This window comes from Pelodiscus sinensis, chromosome 18 (assembly GCF_052426305.1).
Source record: "Pelodiscus sinensis isolate ZL-2025 chromosome 18, ASM5242630v1, whole genome shotgun sequence".
Taxonomy (NCBI): Eukaryota; Metazoa; Chordata; order Testudines; family Trionychidae; genus Pelodiscus; species Pelodiscus sinensis.
The window spans coordinates 7,121,982-7,147,690 of NC_143069.1; the positions used below are offsets into that span (position 1 = coordinate 7,121,982).

The 25,709-nt window shown below is 42.7% G+C and overlaps 1 protein-coding gene across 1 annotated transcript; it reads right to left on the bottom strand.

The window, feature by feature from the left end:
- LOC149523190 (maestro heat-like repeat-containing protein family member 2A) lies at positions 1-24,828 on the bottom strand. Its single transcript, XM_089770388.1, has 14 exons — positions 24,713-24,828; positions 21,646-21,788; positions 18,201-18,323; positions 17,209-17,371; positions 16,610-16,708; positions 14,956-15,107; positions 13,893-14,036; positions 8,473-8,565; positions 7,712-7,781; positions 7,484-7,597; positions 6,167-6,240; positions 5,327-5,449; positions 2,860-2,964; positions 1-153 (listed from the first exon to the last, which is right to left on the bottom strand). The coding sequence occupies exons 1-14, from the start codon at positions 24,750-24,752 to the stop codon at positions 1-3; spliced, it is 1,596 nt and encodes a 531-aa protein (XP_089626514.1). The 5' UTR covers positions 24,753-24,828.
- Between the last annotated feature and the right edge of the window lie 881 nt (positions 24,829-25,709).

The following is a 25,709-nucleotide window of genomic DNA, read 5'->3' on the forward strand; positions in this document are numbered from 1 at the left end:
TTACTTACACCTGCTCATGGTCTCCTCACCTTGTATATTGAGAAGACAGTTGATACAGTCAACCACCCACTGACGCGATGTCGTAAGTGAAGCACAGGTATATGGTGCTAACAGCCCAATCAGCGATCCAAACTGATCAAAAGTTTCCTGAGGCTAATTTTAAAAGAATGAAGAATGAAAGTTCTCCGGCTATACTGGACATTATTTGCCTTCCTTATTGTGAACTCCATTACTGTACCTGGGTACGGCACATTGGAAAACATAATCCTTGTTGTACATGCAAATTGATGGGGTCTAAATTAGCTGTAGCACTCAAGAAAAATCTCAGAGTCATTGTGGATAGTCCTCTAAAAACATCTGTTCAACATGCAGCTGCAGTTAAAAATGCTAATGGTATGTTAGGAACCACTAGGAAAAGGGATGAATAATAATATGATAAATATCATCATGCCACTGTTTCAAATCCATGGTACACCCACACCTTGAATATTGCAAGCAATTGTAGTCCTCCAACTTAAATAAAGTTAGGTTATAATTGGAAAAAGTTCAGAGAAAAGCAACAAAAATGATATGGGATATGGGACAAGTCATACAAGGAGAAGTTAAAAGGACTGGGACCATTCATCTTAGAAAAGAGATGCTTACAGGGGGGTTTGATAGAGCCATATAAGATGATCAGAGATGCATGATATGGGTGTCCCTATATCTCTGACTGCCTGGGGCTGGGACTGGACAACAGGGGAGAGATCACTCAACAATTGCCTTGTTCTGTTTGTTCCCTCTGATGCATATAACACCCACCACTGTCAGAAGACAGGCTACATGAACCATTTGTCTGGGGGATCCAGAATGGCCATTCATGTTTTATGTTCTTATCCGATTAAATAGAAATAGAAATTCAACTTTAACAGCGATAGAAATGTAGCTGTGTTAGTCTGGAGTAGCTGAAGCAAATGCAGGACAATGTTGCACTTTAAAGACTAACAAGATTTATTTATTTATTTATTTATTTATTTTTTAAGATGGTTTAGTAGATGATGAGCTTTCGTGGGCCAGACCCACGTCCTCAGATCAGGAAGTGGGTCTGGCCCACGAAAGCTCATCATCTAATAAACCATCTTGTTAGTCTTTAAAGTGCTACATTGTCCTGCATTTTGCTTCAACTTTAACAGCCTGAGAGTATAGGAATGCATCTATGACACTGACACAGCCAACCTATGTGTGACCACAATAACTTAACAAGCGGCACTGCAATTGTATCAAGACAAGTCACTTCTATGTTATTTCAAAGGGTGTGTCTAGACTACTGAGTTTTGTCGACAAAAGTGGACTTTTGTCGACAAAACTATACCTGCGTCTACACTACCGCTGAGTTCTGTCAACATAACGTCGACAGAACTCAGCAGTTTTGTCGATGCTGGTAAACCTCATTTTACGAGGCATAACACCTTCTGTCGACAGAGTTCTGTCGACAGAAGGTGTTATTGCATGTAGGGTTGTGTCTAGACTACAGGGTTTTGTCGACAAAGCAGCTTGTTTAGTCGACAGAACTGAATGTGTCTAGACGCTCTTTGTCGACAGAAGTTTTGTCGACAGATACTGTCGACAAAACTTCTGTCGACAAAACCCTGTAGTCTAGACGTACCCAAAGAAAAGTCCTAGACTAGCGATCACCAACATTATGCATTTTGGTAATAGATATGAAAGGTAGATGTTATGTATTATTGTCTGTATTTATATCTTGCTAGAAGTTTAACATAACCAAATTAGCTTGTAGATTCCAATTCCTTTTCATGTCTTAATTGCCTTAATTATATGCAACTGTCTTCAGTTAACCTTAAGATCAAAGATATAAGATAGTACAAGGAAATAGTTTGTACATTGCCTTCAGCTTAACTATCTGTGTTGTAATGGAAGACTACGATCGGCTAATTACTTTATGTGAATGACTATCACCCATTTACCAGTGTATGCGTAGGAAATAGAAAATTAACTTCAAAACAAAGTACGACAGGAGATCTGCATGACCTATTCTTTCTCAGGGAGAGATCCTGCTTCGACAATTTCTGTGAGGAGGCTTGCCAACCGGCTAGAATAGCTATAAAAGACAAGTTATGGGACTGATCTTCTCTCTCCAGTCTGCTTAAACTTTGAACAGGGGACGTGTAAGCCATAGGACATAGATCTTCCAAATAATTATTTGGAATAGTCTGGGAAATGCATGGAAAAACTAACAGCCTTTGCATCTAAACTGGCTTTGGATGTTGACCGGTTAGCATGATTCCAGAGAGACTTTTACAAGCCAGCCGTTTATTCCACCATGGTTGTGATCCTGAACTATGAAAAGTGAAAGTCATTTTAACAAATATCTATCACTTAACCATTTGTAACTCTCTTCTTTTTCCTTTTAACAACAAATCTGATATTCCGTTATTAAGGATTGGCTGATATTTAGGGAAGACCTGTGATTCATATTAACCTAAGGATAAGTGTCTAGTCCTTTGTGATTGGTGATTATATTAGACTTAGTTGTCTAGATGGGAACCAAGGTCTGGAATGCCTAAAGGGTACTATTGTTTGGTATTTTGTTAACCAGAGTAGAAGCTCTTTTCTTACTGGTTTGGTGAATCTAATTATAAAATCACTAGTCTGGGGAACTGCCTGCCCTGTTTCTTACAGTCTGGCCTGAGTGCTGTCACAGCACTATTATGGAAACCTTTCTCTTATGGAAGCAGAGGGATCTTACTCACTTTGAGGCCCCAGCTGCAGGCCTAGTAGAATTTCTCATGCATTCACGTTGAATGTCAGATTTGATAGAAGTTGGGAAGTCAGCTCAAGGAAGAGTAGAACTATACTCACTGTGCTATTAACTATCTCCTGATAGGCAGTTAGCAGCCAGACACTGGCCTGCAAGGCCCTTTCTCTCTCCCACTCCTGCCCTGAACTGAGCCAGGTCTCTAGTAGCTGTTGGCAAAGCAGGAGAATGGACAAAGTTAGTACCAGAAAATCCCTCCCAAACGTTTCTTTTAAATAGGTTTGATTGTCACTAAAATCCCTCTCCAAAGCATTTAACTTCCATATAGCAAAAGATTTATATGTCTCCAAAAAGAGACCCTTGTAGATACAAGTCCCAGGGACCAGATTCACCTCTGGTGTACGTAACTCCATCAAAGCCAAAGGAGTTACATGAGAGATGAGTCTGGCTCTGTGTATGTGAGGGCTTCTGTAGACTGTCTGATGGCAGCTGTCTAGCACATTGCATGCAGTTTGGGGTCCGGTGCTGTGTTCTCTTTCCTGGACAGCTTCTCCCATGCTGAGTGGCAAATGACAGAGAGGAGCATTTCTTTTTATTTAGAGCAGAGAAGTCTCCCCAGCCCAGCTCCTTTTATAACTTTATTTTCATACCAACGTTGCACCTAACTCCCCTCCCCTCAGCTCTTCAAACTATTCTGTTTATGTCTGAAGAGCAGGAAGTCTTTGGTGAATGAGTTTCCATACACAGAGCTTAACTCAATACTAATTCATTCCTTTTACGAGAGGTGATCAGTTCTCACTGGTCCTCTTGAATTTGGTTACTGCGCTGATGATTTTCTTTCCTGTCCATGTAGTGTTAACTATACTGGAAAAACTAGATCTCAGTCCACCACTGGCATAAAATGTCCCCTGCTATGAGATAGATACATAGCATTTACTAGCTAGTGGGAAAACACTGGCTGTAGAATCGGTGTCTATTTCTTACAAAGCCTTTCTGAATATTGACCTAGGAGAGCTTTTCCATTGCATTAGGAGTGCACAAATCATAAAATCATGGATTAAGGATGGAAGGGACCTCAGGAGGTCATATAGTCCAACCCCCTGCTCAAAGCAGGGCCAGCCCCAACTAAATTATTCCAGCCATGGCTTTGCCAAGCCTGGCATTAAAAACCTCGAATGATGGAGATTCTTAAGGGAAGAGAATAACAGAAACACCTAACTGGTGGGTCAGAACCCAGGCTTAGGAAAACCCCAGCACAAGGGGACACAAAGAAGATGGAGAGAGGCTGTTCTCAGTAGTGACAGATGACAGAACAAGAAGCAGTGGTCTCAAGTTGTGTGTGGGGGGGTGGATCTTAGGAAAACGATTTCACGAGGAGGGTGGTGAAGCACTGGAATGGGTTACTGAGGGAGGTGGTGAGATCTCCATCCCTAGAGGTTTTTCAGTCCCAGCTTGACAAAGCCCTGGCTGAGATGATTTAGTTGGAATTGGTTCTGCTTTTAGCAGGGGGTTGGACTCGATGACTTCCTGAATTCTCTTCAAGCCCTATCGTTCTATGATTCTATAAAAGAGTTCCCTGAACTCTTTTCAAAAAAATTTTCAAAAAAGAACATTTCTTCTTTTTATCTCTGAGGAGAGCCACTCAGACTCTGCCCAGTGGAAATAAATATGCAGAACCTAGAGGGAGCCATTCTGTTTGTTCTGATGCCCCAAGCAGCTTGATCATTCTGTGCATAGTGAATGTGAGTCTATCTATAGGCTAAATTCTGTTCTTCCTTACACCAAACTAAATATTGATCAGCTCTACTGATTTCAGTTTAAATAAGAGCAAATGTGGCCTGATGAGAAAGAGTTGCCTCCTACTTTCTTTGAGATGGGTAGGATGAAAAAGAGGCAGTTGGTGAGTACTGCCATAAGCTCCCACTTGGTAGCTAAAGGGCCAGGCAGAGCTAAGATCCTCAACAACTTACTGTAAAGTTAATGTATATCATGGATCCCATCATGGAACTCTGTGTCTGGAGTCCATGACTCTGCCCATAGCTGGAAATACCCATTGAAAAGATTTTGAACTAGTACACATAGAACAGAGAATGACGTGTGCAGCAAACTTTTCCAGGTTCTAGACATCTTGATGTAGGCTGCATAACTTCAGTGTTTTGCTAATAGTTTATGTATGCTTCAGCAGCCACAGGATTGGGCACCATTGTGTTCTTTGGAGAGTCTATTTATAAAAAAGATGTGCTTCCTTATACAAGAGCATTTCACTGAAAGATTGTGTTGTCAGAATTTTCACTGACTTGCCCGAGGTCTAAGTAATGTAGGTCGCACTGTCAGATATAAATATCCAGAATCAGATTCTGGTCTCTGTTACACTTGTGTAAATCCAAAATAATGCCACTGAAGTCAGGGGCATTACCCTGGTTTTACACGAATATCACTGATCAGATTCTAGCTCTAATCCTTCAGTCCAGCTGCATCCTTGAGCATCCAAAGCTCCCACTGAAGTCAAGGGGAACAATCAGCATGCCAGAATGGCAGAACTGAGTCCTAAGTGTTAAGAACTCTCCTTACCAGATTTCTGGTGGACACATCGAACTCTCCGAATACATAGGCGACCATATCCCCTGCTGCACAATTCTCCACACTTCCTGAACTGAGCAGCTTCAGGACAAAATGGAGAGCTGCCATCCTCACCTGCAAGGGTAGAGATTATGCACGAGTTATTATTATCTCTTCTGCATGCAATATGAGACAGGATATGAGAGTCCTTTGCTTTTTCTTTTATCTCTTTGGAATAGTGGCTGAAGTACAAATGATTAACACATCTGTTATGTAAATTCCTTGCAACACTGGCTACAGAAGTACCATGCAAATGCCAGTTTTCACTTTCAGGTGACACTGTAATTAGGAAAAAGGCAGCATTTTCTCCTATAAATGGAAACAAACTTGTTTGTCTTAGTGTCTGGCTGAACAAGAAGTAGGTCTGAATGGACTTGTAGACTCTAAAGTTTTACATTCTTTCATTACAGTTAACAAAAAATATCTACATTTGTAAGTTGCATTTTCACGCTAAAGAGATTGCTCTACATCACTTCTATGAGATGAATTGAAAAATATTATTTCTTTTGTCATTTTTACAATGCAAATGTTTGTTATAAAAATAATATAAAGTGCATAGTACACACTTGTCATTGTGTTGTAATTGAAATCAATATATTTGAAAATGTAAAAAACCACAAAAATATGTAATAAATTTCAATTTTTAATCGCATTAATTTTTAGTTAACTGTGATTAATTGAAACCCTATTAATAATCTCAGCCTAAAAATGTGTCTCGTTGCCAGACTCTCCACTGAGTGAAATACTTCCCAGATATTAACAGCAATACCACTATTCCACACACAATCTTACCTTAGCACTCTGATCACTGAGAGCAGATTTCACTGCCTTCACAATCAGAAACTTTCTAACTCTTGTCTCAGGCACTGAAAGATAAGGAGAAGTGTGCAATAAGTATATCTTTGTTCCAAACACTCATGCTCCACATTAGAATGTGTCCTGTGCCCTATTTAAGAGTACTACCAAGCTTCACTCATATACAGAATCAGCGGGGAAAATATAGGACCAGACTCTGATCTCAGTTACACCAGTCTAAGTCTGAAGTATTTCCACTTCTGTAAATAGCACCATCATACTATCCTGATGGAAATATTGTAAGAGAGTTAGACAAATGGAGGTCAGTGAAGTTAGTCTGTGTTTACCACCAGTATAGCAGAATTCGGAATCTATTCTAGAGTGTCTAATACTTATTCAGTCAGGAGTACTATTTTGTTTTTATCTCATTATTATTAACATGCATCCGCCACAAGATTACATTTGTATTTGTACCTTGAAAATATTTTAGGCTACATTCAGCACTTAATTAACCCTGTTGATTTCTGTGTGACCACATGGGAGTAACTTAGAGCAGCACTGGGTCCCTTTAGTGAATTTCCAACCCTCTGGTGAGCATGCATCTAAAAGGGTGTCGCAAGGAGAAGGGAGAAAAATTGTTCTCTTTGGCCTCTGATGATAGGACAAGAAACAATGGGCTTAAATTGCAGCAAGGGAGGTTTAGGTTGGACATTAGGAAAAACGTCCCAACTGTTAGGTTGGTTAAACACTGTGAAAAATTGCCCAGGGAAGTTGTGGAATCTCCACCACTGGAGATATTTAAGAGCAGATTGGATAGACACCTATCAGGGATGATCTAGACAGTGCTTGGTCCTGCCATGAGGGCAGGGGACTGGACTTGATGACCTCTCAAGGTCCCTTCCAGTTCTAATAATCTATGACTATATGACTCTATGTGTTGCAGCAGGGGCAGATGACCGTTTTGCGGGGCCCCGGGCAGCATAATTCCGCGGGGCCCCCCTTTGCCACGGCGCATGCACAGTGATGCCATGCTCATGCGCGGTGGCACCACGGCGCGTGCGCGGGGCTTTTTGAAGCGCGGGACCCGGGGCGGCCACCCCGCTCGCCCTGCCCTATATCCGCCCCTGTGTTACAGATCCTCTGTGCCCCATTTGCAGAGATGATGAGTATGTTATAGCCCTACCATGCCTGCAAAGCCTTGGTTCTTTAGATCAACCTATAGCAGCTCATGCTTTTAGCTCTGGATGTCCCCAACTCAACCCCCAGCACGATGGCGATGATCGCAGCAGTCACAGTTACTCCTGTGTTACTTACAGTCAGCACCAATAATAGCTGTGAGCAGATTCAGGGTTGCCACACGAACAGTCTCATTCTCAATCTTCAGCTGCGAGTGCAGAAATGCTATGAGGTCATCAGGAGAAGAACGGGCTGCAAAGGAAGAAATCACATCCTCACTAACAACTGAAAGCTCATTCTTACCACACCTACAAAAGAAGGAAGTTACAAGGAAACTACTGTGTAATTTGGAGTCTCTTCCCCTACCTAGCAGTAGGATACAATAGCACAGCTCCATTTGATTTTCCATGATGAGCTGCTGAGTTGGAGAACAGATCTGTGGGAAGAAGAGAAGTGATCAAAGGAAAACTAATCAGAACAAGCAACTGAAAAGAAGAGGCTCAATTAATTTCTAAGCACTCACTTCCTACCTTTCCAAATAGAGCTCTGAAGCCAAAATAAATGGTACTGACTGCACAACAAGAATCAGAAACAATGACCGAGACACTGGATAACAGAAGTTCATGCTTTCAAAGTGTTTTTAGCAGCAGAGCTAATTGAATCAAGACTTGACCCTTGGTAACTGGTTCAAATGGTTAATTATTCCACCATAAAAATGTAGGCCTTATTTGCAGTCTGAATTTGTCCAGCTTCATTTTCTAGTTATTGGCTCACGTTATGCCTTTCTCTGCTAGATTATTACATATGTTTCCCCACATAGATATTATAGACTGCAATTAAGTCACCCTGTCACAGGATAGGTCCTCCCCATTTGGATGGGATCAGTTTTTACTATCTAACTCTAACTCCCTCTAATAACTGGCTTATGCTAAAATTGCTTTACAAACTGAGCTGGATTTTAGCTAATAAAATGAGACCACTATCTGCTTATTCTTAAGCCAGCAGAAACCAATAAGGCATGAGAAGGTCTCCGGGCTCTTCACTAGCATTCAAAAGGTGTTTATTCTTAATATGCTTCAGATCTGCTGTGCTTAAGCTCAAGTGATACAAGAACAAGTTCCCCTCACCCGGTCGTGCAGAGCACTGCAGATGGCTTGAAATTTCCCTTCAGGTAGAAGGATCTTATATTCACCAGAGACTTCCAAGAGCTGCCTCAGACTCTACAACAGAGGGTGAAAGTTAGAAGGTGGGCATACAAAGGAGCAATATGCAATGACTGAAGCAGGTTCATGGAATTCATAGATTCCAAGGCCAAAAGGGATGATTGTCATCAACTAGTCAGGCCTTCTGTATGACACAGGCCTTAGAAATTGCCAAAATAATTCCTAAAGCAGAACTTTCAGAAAAAAATCCAATCTTGATTTTAAAATGATCCCCTTGACTCTTGGTAAATGGTTTGAATGGCTAATATCCCACCACTGAAAAGGTAGACCTTATTTCCCATCTGAATGTCTCCTGTTTCAGTTTGTAGCCACTGGATCATGTCATGCCTTTCTCTGCTAGGTCATTACATATATTTCCCCATGCAGATATTATAGACTGTAAGTAAGTCACCTGTCACAGGGTAGGTCCACCCTGTTTGGATGGTATCAGGTTGTGGAGGAGTTAAAGAACTAAGGCAGCCCAAGTGACCTAGTCTCCCCAACCACCATAGCAGGCCTGGTTCTTAGAGCAGCATTGCCTAATAGTCAGGATCAGTGCAGCAGCCCTTTAATGAGGCTCTTCAGCTCAATGACCCAAGCCCTTCTAGGTACGACCGTGCAACCTAGTGCTCAACCACCCTTTGGGGCAAACCAGTGTTGCCTAGTGGCCAGCCCTTCTCCACCAGGCTCTACCTACTCCACAGGGTCCCAGCCCAGGGCCTTGTCTTGCAGCTCAATGGGGTTTCTTCCAAAACATGCAGAGTCAAAGACTAATACCTCAACTCAATAATGCTTAGTTCACATAGATTGCTTCCCACCATTCTTCTGCAGCAGGTCATCTCAGTAACTCCGTGGTCTCTTCTCCATCTGTAGCATTGGATGGTTGTGGGGGGGTCAACTGGAACCACAGGCTGCCTGGTTTCTGCATCCTAGGGCACTGGCAGTCCCTCCACAAAAGCCTGCAATGCACCTCTGCTCCCTTCAGCTGTCAGCCTAGACAGAACTGAGCTGCTCCCTTTTATATCCTGGTTCCAGTTGGAGCATTCCCAGCAAGTATGAAGGGGCATAGCCCACAGATCATGATTAGCCCCCGCTGAACCATGCATGGGGGGTATCCTCTGTCACAAACACTCCCCCTTAAGAGGGTGTCCATTGGTGGACCTTCCTCTTCATCGTCTCCTTCCACTTGGGAGAAGTCTGTGTTTGCATGAGCCTTCCCTGGCCCAGCGTAACATACAGAAGTCATAGGGTTGGAGCGGGAAGTACTACCTCATGATTCAGGCACTGGTGTCCTTCATGTTATTAATCCATCTGAGGGGTGCATGGTTGGTGACCAGTTGAAAGGGCTTCCCCAGTACAGAATATCCCAGGGTATGTCTACACTACAGCGCTAATTCGAACTAAGCTAATTCGAACTAATGCATCCAGACTAAAAAAACTAGTTCGAATTAGCGTTTTGCTAATTCGAACTAGCATGTCCACATTAAGTGGACCCTGAACCGGGGTTAAGGATAGCCGGAAGCAGTGCCGGCAGGGCATCACATGAGGACTTAGAGCGTGGAGCTGCTGCCTCAGGCTAGCCGAGGGCTGTGCTTAAAGGGACCCGACCCCCACCCCGGACAGACAGTTCTCAGAGGTGCCCCTCTTGCAAAGCAGTCCTGGCTTGGAGTGCTCTGAGTGCCCACACTGGGCACATCACAGCACTCGGCCATCAGCCTGGCTGTACTTACCGCAGGCTGCCATCTGGGGAGAAGGAGCAATTGGGGGGCTGCAGGAGAGCTTCCACCCCCAGAAGCACGCAGAGCCAGCCCAGTCCTCCCCATCGGGGGCTCGTACCCCATTCCTCCGTCACCTCCTTCCACTTACCCTTCCCTAGCCCCCCTTCCTGATGTACAAAACAAAGAAAACGTGTGGTCAAAAATAGAATCTCTCTTTATTGAACAAAACTCGGGGAGACTGGGAAAAGGAGGTGGGAGAGGGGAAGAGAGAGGGTGGGAGAGGGGAGGGCAACTACAATGATCAGAGGTTTGGAACAGGTCCCATATAAAGAGAGGCTAAAGAGACTGGGACTTCTCAGCTTAGAAAAGAGGAGACTGAGGGGGGATAGGATAGAAGTCCATAAAAGCATGAGTGGGGTGGAGAGGGTGCATTAAGAAAAGTTCTCCATTAGTCCCCATAATAGAAGGACTAGAGGACACCAAAGGAAAAGGATGGGTAGCAGGCTTCAAACTACTAACAGAAAGGTGCTCTTCACAAAGCAAAGATTCAACCTGTGGAACTCCTTGCTGCAGGAGGTTGTGACGGCTAGAACTAGAACAGAGTTTAAAGAGAAGTGAGATAAAGTGATGGAAGTTGGGTCCATGGAGTGGTATTAGCCAGGGGGTAGGAGTGGTGTCCTTGCCCAAAGTTTGTGGAAGACTGGAGAGGGATGGCACGAGACAAATGGCTTGATCACTGTCTTCGGTCCACCCCCTCCAGGATCCCTAGGGTTGGCCACTGTCGGCAGACAGGCTACTGGGCTAGATGGACCTTTGGTATGACCCAATACGCCCATTGTAAGCTCAGGGCTCAGGGTTGGGGGTCTCAGTGGACCACCTTCATTTTCATGCACACCTGCTCCTAGGTGGCCAGGCTGGCAGCTCTCCTGCCCTAGACGGCCACTTTCCTGTGCCTAGTGCGGAGGTCGTGGACGAGGTCCATGATGTCCGCACTAAACCAGGCGGGTGCGGTCCTGGGCAGGCTCCCGAGAGCCGCCAGCCTGGTCCCGGGAAGAGGGGGATGGCTGGGTGGCAGCGGGTGGCTGGCTCGAGCCGTGCCAGGTGCAGGGTTTGTTAGCTGGGTGCTGGCCAGCCTGTGCCCCTTTAAGAGGTCCGGGGCCGGAAGGGGGGCAGACGAGTTTCCCTGGTGTTGGCCAGAGTGGCCACCAGGGAAAGCTGGGGAGGGCTAGCCTCCCACTAGTTTGAATTAAGGGGCTACACACCCCTTAATTCGAACTAGTAAGTTCGAACTAGGCTTAGTCCTCGTTCAATGAGGTTTACCTAGTTCGAACTAAGCACACCACTAGTTCGAATTAAGTTCGAACTAGCGGAGCGCTAGTGTAGCACCTATCAAAGTTAATTCGGATGTTAGTTCGAATTAACTTTGTAGTGTAGACATACCCCCAGGGTGTAGATCACCCACTTGATGGCCAGGGCCTCCCTTGCTATAGTAGGGCGGCAGGTCTCTCAGGAGAACAGCTTGCAGCTGAGATAAAGGATCTGGTGCTCCTTCCCACCTATTTCTTGAGATAGTACCACTCCTGGTCCTACCTCCGAGACCTCCATTTGAAGGATAGAAGGCTTTGTGAAGTTGGATGGGATAGGACCAGCTCTTGGTTCAGCTGTTTTCACAGGGCCTGGAAGGCTTCCTCACAGTCTTCTGATTACTGGACTTTCTGTGATTGGGTGTTCTTCATCAGGTCCAATAATAGGGTGCCCAGTGTGATGAAGTTGAGTACTAAGCAGCCACTGTGTCTGAAGTATTGTGGCACCTGTTTCTTTGTCAGGGAGGTGGGGCAGTCACACAAGCCTTAGACCTTATTTATCAAGGAGCTATAGTTTTCCCCTTCCTACTGTGTTCACTAAGATGGCACTTGGCTGGATTCACAGTGAGTCCTGCATCTATTGGGGCTTACAATACCTTGCTAAGATGTCAGAGGTGTTTCCCCCAGCTGGTGCTGTGGATGACAATATTCTTAATGCACACGGCTGTATATTGCATATATGTTTGCAATATTTGGTTCATGAGCTGCTGAAAAGTGGCTGAGGCTCTGTGCAGCCCAAATGGCATCCTGCTGAATTGCTATAAGCCAAGCAGGGTGTGAAAGGCACTCTTCTCACAGGAAGCCGGTATCAGGGGTATCTACCAATATCTGTTGGTCAGTTCTAGTGTGGAAATGAACTTTGCATTTCCCACTGTATTCCTCCTTGAGATTTCCCCATGTATGCATCCCAGTATCACTTCAGCTTTTTTGGCCACAGCATTGCATTTGTAGGTCATGTTCAGCTGAGTATTCACCAAGTTTCCCAAAATATTTTTCAGAGTTACTGTTTCTCAGGAAGCATCCCTCAACATGTATGTATCACCTACATTGTTTTGTTCCTAGATGCATCTATTTACATTCAGCCATATTTAAATGCACATTTATTGTTAGCACCCAGTTTACCAAATGATCTATATCACTCTGAATCAGTGAGTTGTCCTTTCCATTATTTACCACTCCCCAATTTTTATTTCATCTGCCAATTTTATCAATGATGATTTTATGTTCTCTTCCAGGCTATTGATAATGAGATGACAGTCTAACTCCTTCCTGTACCTACACACTTTTCTTCTTTGCTGCTTGAAGCTTCCAGGATATCTCTGATGAAATCTACATATTTTACTACATTTAGGCTCTTGTGTAGTCCTTTGATACTTTTAGTCAAGTCCATGAGACATTGATTCCCTCAAAGTCACGGGCATTCCAATCCCAAAAGCAACCACATATTCTGGACCAGAAAGCCAACATAGATTGGGAGTAAACCATGGAGGAAGTGGGGAGGGGGGAAGGGCAGCAGGGTTGTGGCCCTGGATTTGCTGCTTGGCTTGTACTGAGCCAGCTCACAGAGACTGAGCATGCTCAATCATACTACTGAAGCCAACTGCCCTCACTCCATCCTCTCACTATCAGCAGACAAGAGTTACCTTGGTCATGTGATACTGAGGGTAGATGAAATAAGAGAGACAAGGTGGGTGAAATAATATCTTTAATTATATTATCTCACCCACCTTGTCTCTCTAATGTCCTTGAACCAACACAGCTACAACAGCCCTGTACACAACGGTAGATGAAATAGACAGTGATTTTATATCTATCTAGTTATAGAATCTAAAGCAATGCAATTCAGGCCTTCTTAGTATTAATTTTCAGCTACTGGCAGTTTACTTAATACTGCCCAGAGACAACACACAGCAGCCCCTGCTCTGAGGAGTTTATTTATAATCTAAAAGAGAGACACAGAGTTGATAGGATGTACCAGTAAATCACAAGGAGGGAGTATCTTATGGGGCGGGGGGGGGGGGGGGGGAGGGAAAAGGTGTTTTGTTTCTTACCTCCTTATCATCTCCAGAAACAGAAGATACTTTTCATGAGAGGCTTTTACCTACAAAACTTGTCACCTGGGTCACCATGTCTATAAAATCAAGACTTGTGTGTTTATCTATTATCTAACAAGTCACTATGTAGACCAGGAAACGCCACTGGTAGCAGCTAGTGCAGTTCACCTATGCGCACACATTGATAGTTATTTTAATAAGTATCTCACCTTGGTGACATGAAAAACATTAACATCCTCTTTATATTGCTCAAGAAGCCATGGGATCTGTTCGAACACCTTATCTTGATGCTCTTCTTTATGCAGGAGGAGGCTCATCATAGTACCAAGGGCTTTGATAATGGCCTGCTTGAGCTACATAGAGACACAGAATTTATGTTCCTACAAATTCATTCAATATCATGCAATGGGCCCATCTTTTCTACTTCTGACGAGTGCAATTTCCCTTTTCCACTGTTGAAACAGCCCTATCTCAATATTTCCTGGTAAAGAGTTAAGACTCATGCATGGCTTCGTCTACACTGGCATGATTTTCCGAAAATGCTTTTAACGGAAAAGTTTTCCGTTAAAAGCATTTTCGGAAAAGCACGTCTAGATTGGCAAGCACTTTTTGCGGAAAAGCGTCCGTGGCCAATCTAGACACGCTTTTCCGCAAAAAAGCCCCAATTGCCATTTTCGCGATCGGGGCTTTTTTGCAGAAAACACTACTGTGCTGTCTACACTGGCCCTTTTGCGCAAAAGTCTTTCGGAAAAGGACTTTTGCCTGAACGGGAGCAGCATAGTATTTCCGGAAAAGCAGTGACGATCTTACATGAGATCGTCAGTGCTTTTCCGGAAATTCAAGCAGCCAGTGTAGACAGCTGGCAAGTTTTTCCAGTCTAGACACAGCTATGGTGTTGGTTTCAGAATTATATTCTACTGCACCTCACAACTTTCCCAAGTGGGATATTTCCCCAGATTAGTATGCACACTAAACCAACTCATTCCTGCTGTAACTCTACTGGAACTGAATAGACATCTGCCAGGAATGAATTTAGCCCATTCTCCTATATTCATCTGCATGTCAGGTGACAAAACTGGAATCTATGTACACTATGTACAGACAGAATTTCCATGAGATTGTGACATTATAATCTTTTTTAAATGTTTTACATCATACTCCGTTCTATCCCAAAGAACCTGCCATTGAACTCCATCATCACAAAGAGTGCCATACACAGAGAATTTAACAATACAATTTCTCATAAAGGTTTAGAAAGCCTACAATTCTCACCTCCAAATCTTCACATGTGGTCCATTTGCTTGTCACATGACGATAGAGGGGAAGAATTTCATCACAGAACTGAGATTTACCCATTTTGGGAAATGGCCACTTTTCCCAGTTACTAAAATATACATTTACTGCCCTTGACCATTTTTCCAGAACTGCATGGAAGGAAAAAAGACAGGCAATATGAAAAGGATGCACTAGTAATAAGGATACGTTGTTTTATCAGTGGACACACCCAGGCTTGTAGTTTATTACAATTCCATTCCCAATTCAGGAACAGCTGATGAAATCCAATAACAGTTTTGAATGATTTCTCTTCCCTCCTTTCCGTTTCTTGTTTCTCAAAAGGCTTTCTTCTCTTTTGTCTCTCTCCATCTCTTTTTAATTCCCATCATTTGAAAACATATTTTTTTCTCCCTTGTTACCTCTTAATTAGAGCTGATTGTAAAGGTAGTTGAAATTAAATTAAAAGTGTTTACTCTTGTTTTTTTCAAAATTTCAAATTACAAAGATCATTCACATGTTTCAAAAATCAACAAATTTCAGCCACCTTTTTAGCTGCACAAAAACACTGAACACATCCTGATTAAAACTGTCATTGACATTTTTTCAGTTTAATATTCCATCAACTTGGAAAAAAATATGAAAAATGTAATACAAAACCAAAATATTTTGACCAGCTGTTTTCTGAATGATTCATGTCCTCTGCAGTTATTGCTTATTTAGCCCTAAAACTGTATGATTTCCTGTTGGGTTACAGTTTGTCTGAAAGATGTTCAGTGCCCCTAACTCCTATTAGCTATACTGAGATTTGACAGCATTTTGCCCTAAAATTAGATGCACCCGCTGCCCTTGAAAGGAAAATTAAGGCTCAATCCTATGTTCTATGAAGCTAATGGCAAAATTCCCATTTATCTCAAAGGTGTAGGATTAATCCCTTAGGCCTGATCTACACTAAAGGGGAAAGTTGACTTAAGGTACGCAACTCCAGCTATGTTAATTATGTAGCTGGAGTTGATGTATCTTAAATCGTGTTTTCAGACTGTCCACACAGTGGAAGGTTGACAGGAGTGTTATTCCTCATGAGAAGCAGGACTACCGGTGCCAACGGGAGCACCCACTCAGTTCGAATTAGTGGGTCTTCACTAGACCTGCTAATTTGGACCCTGGTGATCAACTGCAGCAGCATTGATCTTCTGCATAGTGTAGACGTGGCCTTACTTGAGCATCAACTAAAAAGCAAAGGAAGAGAGAAGTGGAGAAGACCAGAGGACAGAGAAAGAGGGTGAAAGGAGATGATAATTAAGCAACTAAAGAGGAGGAATGGGTGGAGGGGTGGAAAACGGGAAATTTTTAAATGTAATTCAGTCTGTTGCCTGCACATTCTCCCCCAGGAGTTTCCTGGCACATGGGCAGCATCAGCTTTTGTTTATTTTTAAAATAGCCACAAGTCATAAAGGGCCTGAACTTACAAATGCTCAGCACCTCCAGCAAAGTAAGGAGTACTCTCAACTCCACTGAGTGCCACAGGAGCATGAGGACTCAGCCCCTGGTACAATCCAGTTCAGAGCCTGTTTGTAAACGATCAGTCACTTAACTCTGTACCAAGGCCCCTAAATATCCATTTTGGACATCTACAATAAGTGCTGGCACTTACCACCACAAAATTGTTGCATCAGCCTGCTCTCGTCGTCTAACATCCGCATGGAGCTCATGCCGTACAGGGTCATTCCCACAAAAGGAATGCACTTGAGTGCTGAAAAGAAGGACCAGAAGAAAAGGAAGACAGACAATTGACTGTTATCTGCCTTCTTACTATCGCATTTAGAAACACCGCTGGGTCGGATGCTATGGGCTCCTAGGTCATTTTGTGCTGCGTACACAAATGATAAGGCAGAAGTAAAAAATCAGTGGGGGATTTACCCTGAGGAGGAGCATTCTCCACCAATGTGCAGCTGTGCCAGATGCCCAATCCTCTCCCAGAGTAGGAGAGAGAGCACTGGGGAGGGATGAGAAATGGAATGGAGAAGAGCTCCACTAGACCTGATTTTCCTCAATCCTGTCCTTTAAGAACTTCAAATGGGGCATAAGAGCTTGCACCTTGGTGTGGATAGCTCATGGTCTAGCAACTGGAACCAGCCACAGCAGTTCATCTCATGCCCCCCAAATAGCACTCTGTGTAGCTGTACAGAGCGTGAACCTCTGTCCTTAAATGGAAGACAATAACTTTGAAACAAAAGATGGAAGTTGACCTACGATAGGCTGATGATAGGTTGCCCAGCGTAATCAAAGTGAACACGTCAGACAGCTTCAGTGGATTCAGATGACATTGAAGCTCATACATCACCTCACCGAAATAGCAGCGTGCCAGAGCCACTAATGTGTTGCTCGCTGCCACTTTTAGTTCATTTGTTGCTTCCTTAAAAAATACAAAAAGAGAGAGACTGAAGTGATTAAAGCCAACTACACCAGCCAATGCTGCTCAAATGAATCAAGTTCTTATTTCTGTTTTCCACCCAACTTTCTGAGAACAGAATCATGAGTCATAAATAATCATTGAATCGTTTGCCTAAACACTTGTCAGCCTTTCAGTTGTTTGCAAGCTGCTTAGACTATTCGCTATTAGCTATTTGTGGTGGATGATTGGCTATCATAGTGACATGATATTTTTCCCTCAGAGGAGGTGGGCAGCTTCAAGATATTCAGAGAATTTTCCTGAATAAACTATACCCTAAATCCAAATACTGCTTCTTTTGGAAACAGCTCAGATTCTGTTTAAAGGTTTCATCCTGCTGCTTAACACCATAGTATCAGAGCACCTTCCACACAAAATCAGTATCAATAATGAAATCCCTAGGAGACTTCACAAAATACTTGCTTGTTAAGAAACGGTAGGCCTCTCTGCATCTGATATATGTCACAATATCCTGACCTTACAAAGCACTTAAGCACACGTGTAACTTGAACAAGATGAAACTAGTCACATGCTGCTTAGGACCTGGGATTTCTGGAGGACGGTGTGGGGATCTGTGGGCCCCTAGCAGTCATTAATCCTGGAGTTTCAGTATATAGTTTACAAAAAATGTTTTAATTAGTTTAAGCTTTCATTCCTGTCATTAGCATATAGGGAAAACTAACTTACCTGAGTATCAGAGGGGTAGCCGTGTTAGTCTGAATCTGCAAAAGCAGCGAAGTGGGTCTTTGACCACAAAAGCTTATGCTCCAACACTTCCCTTAATCTAACTTACCTGAGTCTCTCTCATGTGCTTTGAGGCAAGTGTTATTATTTTGCTCAGTAGCCTTCTCTTTAGGACCTGGGCATCCTGCTGTAATACTTTCTCCAGGATACAGTAAATGTCTACTCTGTTTTTCTGGGGACAAAACATAAAAGAACAATTGGGGGAAATGTTTCCTTGATGACAATATAGTAATGCTATAAGCTAATATAGTAACGCAATATAGTAACACTTACGCTAATAAGCTTCTGCCCAAAAGAGTTTACAATCTAAACATGAAACAACTAGCCCAGGCTAAAAGAGCAGATCAATAGCCAGGAAAATAATTCAGGTCTTCTGATTCACTATCTGGAGTCCTCTCCACTAGACCACACTGATTCCACAGCCTGCATACTCACTCAAGTAACCCCTAGTCTTCATTTGTATAAAACTTGCTATGCCCTCCACAATCACCCCAGCTAGCAGCATTTCAGAAGAAGCTGAGCAATTTACAAATTTTTAATCAGAATAAGGGCCCTGCACTGCCCCCTTATCTAATTTCGTTTATTATTATTATTGTTGTTATTATTATTATTATTGTTATTGTTGTTATTGTTATTATTAGCATCATGCCTTTTTTTATCCACTCCAGACAGAATTTGTAAATACAATGATAAAATACCCAACTCCTGCAGTAAATCTTCTGCAGCTTTTAGGGAAAATTAGCTCAGGAGTTACCTCTACATTGACAGTAGCACACTTGAAGGTCTCTTTTATGGGGTCCATCAAAGTTCAAATTCACAGATGATACTAAATATGGAGGAGTTGAAGGTATGAGTTGTGACAGAGAAATAATAAAGAGGGGCACAGAGAAATTAGAAACCTGAGCAGAACAAGACTGATTTCAGAGAACTGCAAACTAGCGCACCTAGAGAGGGGGTCAATATAACTGACATAATGAGAGGGAGAAAAGTGGGAAACAACAAGTGACCTGGAGTGACAGTGAAAAAAAAAGTCAGCCATCTGGGTTGGGTTTGTTACATACAGGAATCTTGTCATAAAGCAGGAAGACAACAGTTTCTCATTATTCATCTGAGGTGTGACTGCTTCTGGCTTATTTCACTTTTTTGGCACCACATTCCCCAGAAAAGATCAACAGCTTGGAAGTAATTCAGGAGAAAAATTTAAAAAGTGCAGGGAGGCCAGCAGAACTGACTTTTAAATAGAGACCTGCAACCTCTATGGGATCTGACCTCATGCATCAGGGTGAGGTTGGGTGGGTGTAGGGGAGCCTGCCTTGACAATAAATGGCCACGTCTCCCTTTAACACGTGCGGATCTCTAACAAGCAAAACCCAGGCCTGTCTCAAGTCTGGTGCACATAAGCATGCAGGCAAGGTCATGGGAGAAGCTGTGAGAGGAAGGAATGTTTTGCATAACAATGCAGATGAAGCATGGTACGTGAGACTATGTCAAGAACACATGGCAAGCAATCTTGTACAGGTACTTCTGTTTCTGATAACCACAAATTACAGATGCAGCCATACAGCTGTCAACTATGCACATAGCAGCAACATCCTGAGTGACAGGATGTACTCCAGATAGGGTATTGGGCATGTTCCATATCCTACACAATACGTAATCAATTGGTAAATATTATTAGAACAACCAAGTCTCGCTTTGCTATAAAATGGGCTTAGTAAGAACAATCCGTGGGAGGGAATGAGCAGGATTGACCCACAGGTACTGCTCGATGTAACTAGAAGTAAATAGGCCCTTCACACCGGTGATCCAGTGCATGGTGTTCCAATGCATGGGAAGAAAAGGAACCCTGGCCTCCTGCCTGCTACTGTAGGTAGCATACGGGTGAAGTGTAAGTGAACTAGTCTTTCTTATTGTATTATAGTAGCTCTTTTATTAATTGCTTTTGCATTGCTTTGCACTATCTTATTGCTTTAGAATGTATGGCATTTAAGGTTTAAATTGTGTAGTAATTGTTTTTAAGGCTTGTAAAACTTAAACAACTGTCATAACTGCTTAAAGCTTGCAATAAATAAGAAAGTGGTTAAGTATCCCTGGAGTGTCCTGGTTTCTCTTGGATCTAAAATAAATCGTATCACATCACAGTGGGAAAACAACTGGACTCCCCTGGGCTCAGATCAGGTCAGCTCTCCTCCACAGAGTCAGCACAACCGTGACTGCCTACTCCAGCCAGCCACCACCTCCTTGCTGCATAGCATGCACTGTGGAGTGAGGATGCTTAGGAGGCAGTGTTTCTTACCCTGCAGCACGTACATTGCACAGCAGGGGGCAGTATCAGAGACATAAAATTTAGACTTTAACATCAGGAAAAATGCCCCAGCTATAAGACATCTATCAGGTTATTACATCGTCTTCATTGGAAAGTGGTGGAAACCCAGTCACTAGGAGCTTTTAAAATTGGTTTGGCCCAAAAAAATGAAAAAGGCACTGCTGGGAAATTGGATGATCCAACAAGCCTTTCACATCTGTCTCCTGTGAGTCTATAACTCTGAATTCAGGCAGCTGAAGGTGTGAACTGCCTGCTAAGGTCATAAAGCACTTTGGAATGTTCAAAGCCAATGGTTGGCTACACATTCCAGTGGTTGTGCTTTTAAAGGATGCTGCTGCAAACTGCTATTATTACTGCTCTAGTGGGGAGAGGCTCTGCCTCTTTCCATTCATTTTTAAATGTAAGGAGGATTTTTAATTGAAAATCATAATTGATAACTTATGAATACAAGCGCCCCACACTATTCAAGCGAGCCAGAAATGAACTGCTTGTCTTGGCTTCCTGGTACTTGAAACTAAAATGCCTTCTGTGTTGACCCTTAATAGAGAAATGGACTTTGCTGGATGCGAGTATTAATAAAAGAAAAAGGGGTTTGGATTATTTAAGAACCCTTCAGAGCTATATCCCAATCATATGTCATTATAATTAAGAAGTGTTGTCTTGGGTTTAGAGCAGAGAGTCAGTTCACATGGGTTTTATTCACCATTCTTCTACTAACTCACTATGTGGTGTTGAGCAAGTTATTTAATTCCCCATGACACAGCCCATCAGTAAATGGGGATGTTTATCACTCTCCCAAAGGTGCTGTAAAACCTAATTCATGCGTAAGTAGGTAAGTGCTTTGAGGTTTTTGGATGAAGATGCTAAAGGAGGACAAACTACTGCTATAAGAGATTATAGATACCCCTACAGTGCACTTTTATAATCTACAGCCCATGTACTCCAGTGTGTACAAAAGGACAGTGCTCCTCTGAGTGTCTCTTTATTATATCATCCTGATCTGTAACAGAATTTTGCATGATGAGTTTTGCATGAAGACAGAAGGGTAAATACTGATTACACTGAAGGTGGGCTGAGCCAAGTTCTGTATTGAATTACTTCCATGAAGTCAAACAGAATTTGGAGTGGAAACATGGAAAACAGATGTGATTTGATGAAACTGCCCTACCTCATCCTGCTGAAGTTTTTCTAGCAGAACAGTCACAACGACAGCCAGTTTGGTCTCAGCTATCTTGACAATCTGAAGGGCAATAGAGGCCTTATCTTGATCGTCCATATGGTCCAGGAGGAAAACAACCTCGCTGTAAACAGCTGAAATTAAAGGAAAGGATTCTGCTGGTTATCATTGATGTTGGGATTCAGGGCTTGTGTCTTTAATTCACTATCTAGTAAAGACTCTGTAGGAGACCAGACATGGTGATAAGTGGACCTGGGAATCATGCAAATCCTTTTCTTCCCTCATGGTGACCATGTCTGTTTGCAGAGCTATTGTGGGAGGACGGATTATAATAAGGAAAAGCTGCTCCTTTTAAATAAGATCCCCACATAAAATAATCTTTTCCACCTTTACTATTAATTTAGGCATTTTGATAGCACACAGAATAATTTATAGCCAAGATTTTTAAAACTGGGTGCCTAAACTAAAACTCCTAAATCCATATTAACACGCCTACATCCTGATTCAACAAATTAATCACATGCCTAACTCAATGCCAACAAATAAATCTAAAGTTAAACACATGCTGAAGTGTTTTGCTTAGTCAGGGTGTCATTTCCAAAAGTGCTGAGCACCCAGAATTACCTATGGATGGTGCAAAGAACTTCTAGGGGTTCAGTATCTCTTGAAAATCAAGCCACTTTTTAAAGACCCCACTGTATGAATTTAGAAGTCAAACTTTATGCACTCTGTTTTGAAAAAAGGCTTCAGTTTTATTTTATGGTAATTTAAATACTTGCAGAGAAGACACATGGAATAGGTATTTGTCCAGTTGCCTCTAGAGACCCTAAAAGATTTTCCCCCAATGCACAACATAAGAACATAAGAACGGCCGTACTGGGTCAGACCAAAGGTCCATCTAGCCCAGTATCCTGTCTGCCGACAGTGGCCAGCACCAGGTGCCCCAGAGAGGGTGGACAGAAGACAATTATCAAGCGATTTATCTCCTGCCATCCCTCTCCAGCCTCTGACAAACACAGGCCAAGGACACCATTTTATCCCCTGGCTAATAGCCTTTTATGGACCTAACCTCCATGAAATTATCTAGCTAGGTGTTTTCCATGGGTAGGGTGATTGCCCCATACCTTTATGTGAAGCCTCAGAGATTAAGTCTTGGTAAGTCTTGCTCACATAGTCAGGATCAGTGTTACCCGTAAACTGAGCACTTGGGTGGCAGACATGTGTTTCTAATGGTTGTACACATCCGTACATGCCTCAATGCACATAAAATGTATTCTACATGTAGAATTGGAGAGAACATTGGTCAGGATGCAATTGATCTCCAGATTTGAGGGTGGGGAGGAATCTTCCCTGGGTCAGACTAGCAGGGATTATTGTTTGGGAGGTTGGGAATTTGTCTTCTTCGGGAGTATGGGGCACTGATCAACCACCAGGATCATCAGGGCATTTCTGACCTAATCATTTCTCTACCATTGCAAAGGCCTCAGGCATTGGTAGCATTTCAGTTTCTCCTATCCTCTGTCTGCAGCACACAGCATCTTGGTCTCCTAGGCCTTGGGCACATCTACACAGCAGGGCTAAAGCAGAAATAAGCTACACAACTTGAGCTCTCAATTGTGCAGCTTAAGTTGAAATAGTTTATTTCGGCTTTTGGCGCTGTCTACACAGCAGGAAGTCGGGGAAAGAGCACTCTTCCTCCTACTTCCCTTACTCCCCATAAAATGCGGGTTATAGGAGTCGGAGAAAGAAGTCCTCCAGCTTGACATTATTTGACATTATGTTGAAATAATGGCTTGCTGTGTAGATGCGGACTATGTTATTTTGCAATAACATCAGTTATTCCAAATTAACACTGCTGTGTTGACATACCCTTCAAGAGTGACAATTTTTAGTCCAAGACAAGTTTTGGTTTCAGCATAGGGTTGCTAGGTGAAACGTAATGGTTTTGTGACATACAGAAGATTAAAGTACATGATCTAATGACCTACCAGCCTTAAACTCAATGAAACTGTGAAATAGTTGATGTATTAATAAAATCAGGATTTTATCTCCCATGTGTCTCTCAGCAGAAATTCTCCTGGAGACTTAATATTTAACAAGAAATCTGAAATGCCATATTTATCTGTCTCCATTGTAACAGCATTCCAAGGCATGGAGGAGGAATTGATCAGAATTTACCCTTCCCATGAAAGATTGCTCAAGATTAGGCGATTACCCATCCTTACCCTTCGATTCCAACACCCAGATGCAGATGGAAAAAGAAGTGTAACTTACATTGCCCATACAGTTGCAATAGTAATGGTGAAGGATTAAGAGCACTAGTGTTGCTAAGAAACGCTTTGTTATCCTCCATTTAATATGCTAGCTATCCACTTAATATCTTAAGTAGACAGCAGGTACATCTAGACTGCAGAGTTTTTCCAGGATACCAGAGATATCCCAGAAAAGCTCTGCCACGTCCAAGGAATGCGTCTGCTTTTCCAAAAAAATATTGGAAAAGCAGACATGTTTTTTCAGCATCTCAGTAAACCTCGTTCTACGAGGAAGAAGGGATGTTCTGAAAGAGGCTTTTTTTCTGACATTTGGCCCAGTGTAGACGGGCCAACTGTCAGAAAAAAAGCCTCTTTCAAAAGAAAAGTGATAGAACTTTGTAGTCTAGACACAGTCAGCTAGAAGAGAAGTCCTTCTGTGTTTTCTCTTCTAATTTCTCCCATCTCTGATGCTTTGCACCACTGGATTTTGGCTCCAAGGATGCAGAAGTCATAAAATAAGGACCCATATTAACAACATAAAACAACTGGAGAAAGGAAAGAAGACCTTCCCCATAAGATCCAATAGTGACACAGGTTGTCAGGAAAGTTTCCAGGTTCAGAGGCTGTAGGCCAGTCCTTCAACTCAAGTCAATTAAAAGGGAAGTCAGTAGAGGCTCACTGGATTTACAGCAGCTAATGATCTGGTCATAGAAATGGAGAATATTACACGTTTCTATGCACCCATGCTCTTGAATGTGTATGTGTGGCTACAGGTTGGATATAAAAAATACAATAGTGACCCTTACCTCTATCAATTACCTCCTGTTCACTCACAAATGTATTCATGGTTTAGTCTTTCCTCAACACCTTCTCTCAATCCTTTCTCCAACTAGCTCCAGTACTGAGAGATAGATGGCCTCTCAGTCTGTCAACCAGAACTTCCAGTTAAACTTACACAAGCACTATTGTGACATCCTTGTGACCTAAGCAAATTCCATAAACTGTTGATGACCAGGTAGGCACACAGGGACTCTGTCACTTTGCTGGAGAGAACTATGGTTAAGATGACCTGTCACCTGTCTATGACTTTTACTAAAAATTGCCCTAAATAAATTTTAGGTGCTGGGGAAAGGCAGCACTCCAGCAGACTCCACTGCTCTGAGAGCAGGCTAGGGTGCCACTACTACTTCCACTCCAGGTGGGTGAACTGCCCAGGGTACCCTGACTGCTCTCCAACCAATGCTCCAGCACAGCATCTGGCCCCAGGGATGCCCTGAGATGTACCACGCCAACTACTGTGGAAGTCACAAAGGTCCCAGAAAGTCACAGAATCCATGATTTCTGTGATAGAAATGTAGCCGTGTTAGTCTCGTGTAGCTGAAACAAAAACCAGGACTATGTAGAACTTTAAAGACTAACAAGATGGTTTATTAGGTGATGAGCTTTCGTGGGCCAGACCCACTTCCTCAGATCAAATAGTGGAAGAAAATTGGCACAACCGTATATACCAAAGGATACAATCAAAAAAATGAACACATGAAGTTTGATTTGTCCTTTTCATATGTGTTCATTTTTTTGATGGTATCCTTTGGTATATATGGTTGTGTCAATTTTCTTCCACTATTTGATCTGAGGAAGTGGGTCTGGCCCACGGAAGCTCATCACCTAATAAACCATCTTGTTAGTCTTTAAAGTGCTACATAGTCCTGTTTTTTGTTTCATGATTTCTGTGACCTCCATGAATGATTCACAGCCTTATTCATAATCACTTTCTCCCAAATAGGCCTCTACCTACAGGTTCAC